The sequence below is a fragment of the Mus pahari genome, chromosome 10 (genome assembly GCF_900095145.1).
Source record: "Mus pahari chromosome 10, PAHARI_EIJ_v1.1, whole genome shotgun sequence".
NCBI lineage: Eukaryota > Metazoa > Chordata > Mammalia > Rodentia > Muridae > Mus > Mus pahari.
This window is the reverse complement of record NC_034599.1, coordinates 78,311,352-78,315,021: the sequence shown is the minus strand read 5'-3', so window position 1 is coordinate 78,315,021 and position 3,670 is coordinate 78,311,352. Positions and strand designations below refer to the sequence as shown.

The 3,670-nt window shown below is 41.4% G+C and overlaps 1 protein-coding gene across 1 annotated transcript in view; it reads right to left on the bottom strand.

Moving 5' to 3' along the window:
* The window catches only part of Bckdhb (branched chain keto acid dehydrogenase E1 subunit beta), a 181,461-nt gene that overhangs the window by 112,430 nt on the left and 65,361 nt on the right, over positions 1 to 3,670 (bottom strand). The window contains exons 7-8 of the mRNA XM_021206174.1: positions 3,193 to 3,290; positions 1,005 to 1,115 (exon numbers count right to left, since the gene is read on the bottom strand). Of these exons, the coding sequence (XP_021061833.1) occupies positions 1,005 to 1,115; positions 3,193 to 3,290 (209 nt within the window). The remainder of the gene's footprint in view (positions 1 to 1,004; positions 1,116 to 3,192; positions 3,291 to 3,670) is intronic.

Sequence of the window (3,670 nt, the reverse complement as noted above, 5' to 3'; positions counted from 1 at the left end):
AACCCAAAAAAAGAAAGAAAGAAAAATAGGTCATAAATTTGAAAGAAAGGAGGGGTATAAAGGAGGATTTGGAGGGATGAATGAGAGATGGGAAATGATGTAATTATGTTATAATTACAAGAAATTTAGTTGGTTGGGTACACAAAGGGGGTGAATCTAGGAAGAGCTGGGGGGGTGAGCAGGATCAAAAAACATGACATGAAATTCTCAATTTTTTAAAATTTAAAAATAGTAACCCTAAAATACTCTAAATCTTAGGATTTATTTGCTTTAGCAACAAATACAGGAAAAAGAGAGAGAAATACCTGCAACTACTATCTAGACTTCAGATGAGATCATCACAAAACAGAAGATCTGACGTTCCCCTGGGCACTGACGTAAGAACTGACACTCCATAAACTATGCAGAAGCCAATGCGAAAGATACCAATTATAAACTCAGCTCTATTCTTCAAAGACAACTATGTCATAGGGGCATCAACAATCTAATCGAAATATCAGGAGAGAAACGATAATTCAGAGTAGCCAAAATCCCACAACATAGCATTCAGTCTGTGGTCCACAGGATCAATTTGCTATAACTAGAGTAATTTCCTAAAAAATAACAAAGTTGATTATAGAGAAAAAAGACTTTGTAAAATGAAGCCAAACCATTTACCTCACTAAACCAAACAGAGCTAGACCTAACCAGTGAGAAGTTAGCTGCACGGGTGATGCCACTGGTCCTGACACTCTCTCTTTACACCACTATTTCCCACATAATGTGAGTTGCCTACAAGGACCACACTGGGATACTTTAAACAGAGAAAACCATGAGAGGACAAAGACAGATGTTTGAACATCAAGGCTATAGCACCTATACCATTCATATCACAGATTGAAAACTTTGAAATCAGTGGAAAACGCTCATGCGAGTCACAATTTCTAAATGGTTCTTTTCAAATATCCAAGAAAGTTGACAGAAGGCCTTAGGGAAAGAGCGATGCATCAGCTACAGACTTATACCTTGCAAACTGTATCCACATCCCAAGGCACAATTGTCCGCAGATCGATGACTTCACAAGATACTCCAAGCTTTTCTTGGGCCATGGAAGCCACCTCCCGGATGACATGAACCTGAAAATGAGGGAAAATACAAAGAGAATGACTAGAACAGTTTGGAGCTGAAAGACTAGCTGAATGTCAGCATCATTCATAATGATACTGTCTGCAGTTAGAGAAACGATCTGCAGGGAGAATGTTGATCACCAAGTCACAAAAACAATCAAGGACAAATGTCTAGAAACTAGTTAGATAAGAAATGCCAGAAGAAGGGGAGAAATATTCATTCCAAAAGGTGAGAAGGCAAACGGGCAGAAGCCAAGGCAGGCTGACTACAAAGCATAGAGAGAGAGACTACACACCACCAAAGAAAAGGTGGGGGGGTGGGGTGCAGAACAAGAGTTCTAAACATGAAACGGATAAAGAAACTGAAAAAAAAAAAAAAAAAGTCAGTAATCCCAAAAGCTAAAGACCAAAAGGTTTCATAGACAAAGTAGCAAGTACCCACACCCAAATAAGAGATACATGCTGGGTTTAATAAATAGGAGAGGCACTGGAGAGATGGCTCAGTGGGTAAGAGAACTTGCTGCTCTTTCAGATGACCTGGATTCAATCCTTAGCATCATTCATGATGGCTGACAGCCAGCTCAGAGACAGACAGACAGACAGACAGACAGACAGACAGACAGACAAAGTGGAGAACTACGACACCAAGCCCCACTGTTACAGCTGAGGCAAATCTGATGAAACTGTCACTAGGAAAGAGAAAGATAGCTTAAGACACCTAATTCTGTCACAGGATCATAGGAGAGGTGGTCCATGAGGCCAGCAAAGCACTCATGAGAGAGAGCAAAAGACAGGATGAGAAAGATCTCAGGGCAACATGTAACACAGACATGCAATATGAGCTACAAAGGTGTTCTTAATGGACACAGCTGTGCACACCCATCTAATATCTCAGTTTGACTGAATAGGTATCTCCAGCCACAAAATGAGTAAATGCCAAGGAAGGAAAGTGGAGCATAGGGACCAGGCTAATAAAATTGTGTTGCTTGTAAACTGGGCACAGTGGCCAGAGCCTGTAATCCCAGCACTTGGGAGGTACAGGCAGAAGGAACATAAGTTCAATTGCATCATCAGCTGCTTAGCAAGTTGATGGCCTGATCTGAGCATCATTAAGACTCTGTTTAAAGGCAGTCGTGGCTGAACAAGGTGCAGAGGATAAGTAATAGATGAGTCCTCAGCCTTATGTAAGACATTCCACCTGAGGTTCACAGACAAGGTAGAAGAGGGGTCACAAAGAGCTGGAAGATGGGAGAAGAGCTGTAAAAACATCATCTTCTTGCCAAGACACTCACATTGAAACCAAGAACTTAGAACAGCTGTGGATGGCTGTACTTGGTCTTCACAAGAATGGGCCTATCAATGGCCAGTCATGAACGAAGGAAGAACTTAGGGATGCCACATCGCACTGTGGAAATATTTACCACTGACAGATTTAGAGGGAGGAGGAATCACTGCTCTCAGACTTGTAACCCCAGCTAGGCTCCCACGGAGAGTTCCAATCCACTGCTTACACAGACATCCCAGGGGTTCAACTAGCTGGGTCACAAAAGTCATAAATCTAGGAACAAGACTGAGAAGCACAAAGGAAGGGCTGTGATAAAGATGAAAGAGAGAAGAGAGAGGGTTAATGGATGAAAGTAATCAGAGCACAGTGTGTGTGTGTGTCTGTGTGTGTGTGTGTGTGTGTATGTGTGTGAAATTGTCAAAGCAGAAAATTAATCAAAAATAAAAATACATAAAACCCTGCTTTAAAAAGAAGCTGGATCTCTTAAAATGTGCTCAGAGTAGTTCATATAGAGTACAGCAGTCTCCTCAGGCTACACACACACATGCACATGCGCACTGCAGTAATAAACTATGGACTGATTTGATTAGGGTCATCATTTAACAGTATATACATATGTGAAATCATCATGCTATTCATTTCAAATCATTCTTATCTGTCAGCTACGCCTTAATAAAGTTGGAGGTGAGGATGGATGTCATTAGCACAAAGAGACCATCTGAGACATTAAGAACACACCAGAATGACAAACAAGAGCTTCTCAGCGCAGTGTGGACTCAGCGGGTGGTGAGCATTACAGACCTGAGTGCCCCAGGCAACCAGAGTCACATCGCTGCCCTCCTGGATGACTTCAGCCTGAGACAAGGGGATCTTGTAGGGTTCTACCGGGACCTGCTCCACTAAATACATAATGAGAGAGAAAAACAGAAGTTAATTCATGTTCCCAAAGTGACACTTCTGTCTTAAAGAATATCAGAAATCTCACTGTGACAGGGTCTCATTGTTGAAAGCTTCATGTAAAAATATAAATTTTACTATATAGCTCCATGACAGCCCAGATAAATTTATGCAGCATTTGAAATATATCATCTATCCTGAAACATGAAAGATTGCAGTCAGACACTGAATCAATCTCAATGCTGCGTGTTTTCTCCCAACTCATCAGAACCAGCGAAGCATAAGAACTGAGCGTTCAAGAAGGAAGACCAACACGTGGATACTTTATTCCTCCCCAAAATAGGGAATAAAATACCCATGAAAGAAGTTGCAGAGACAAAGT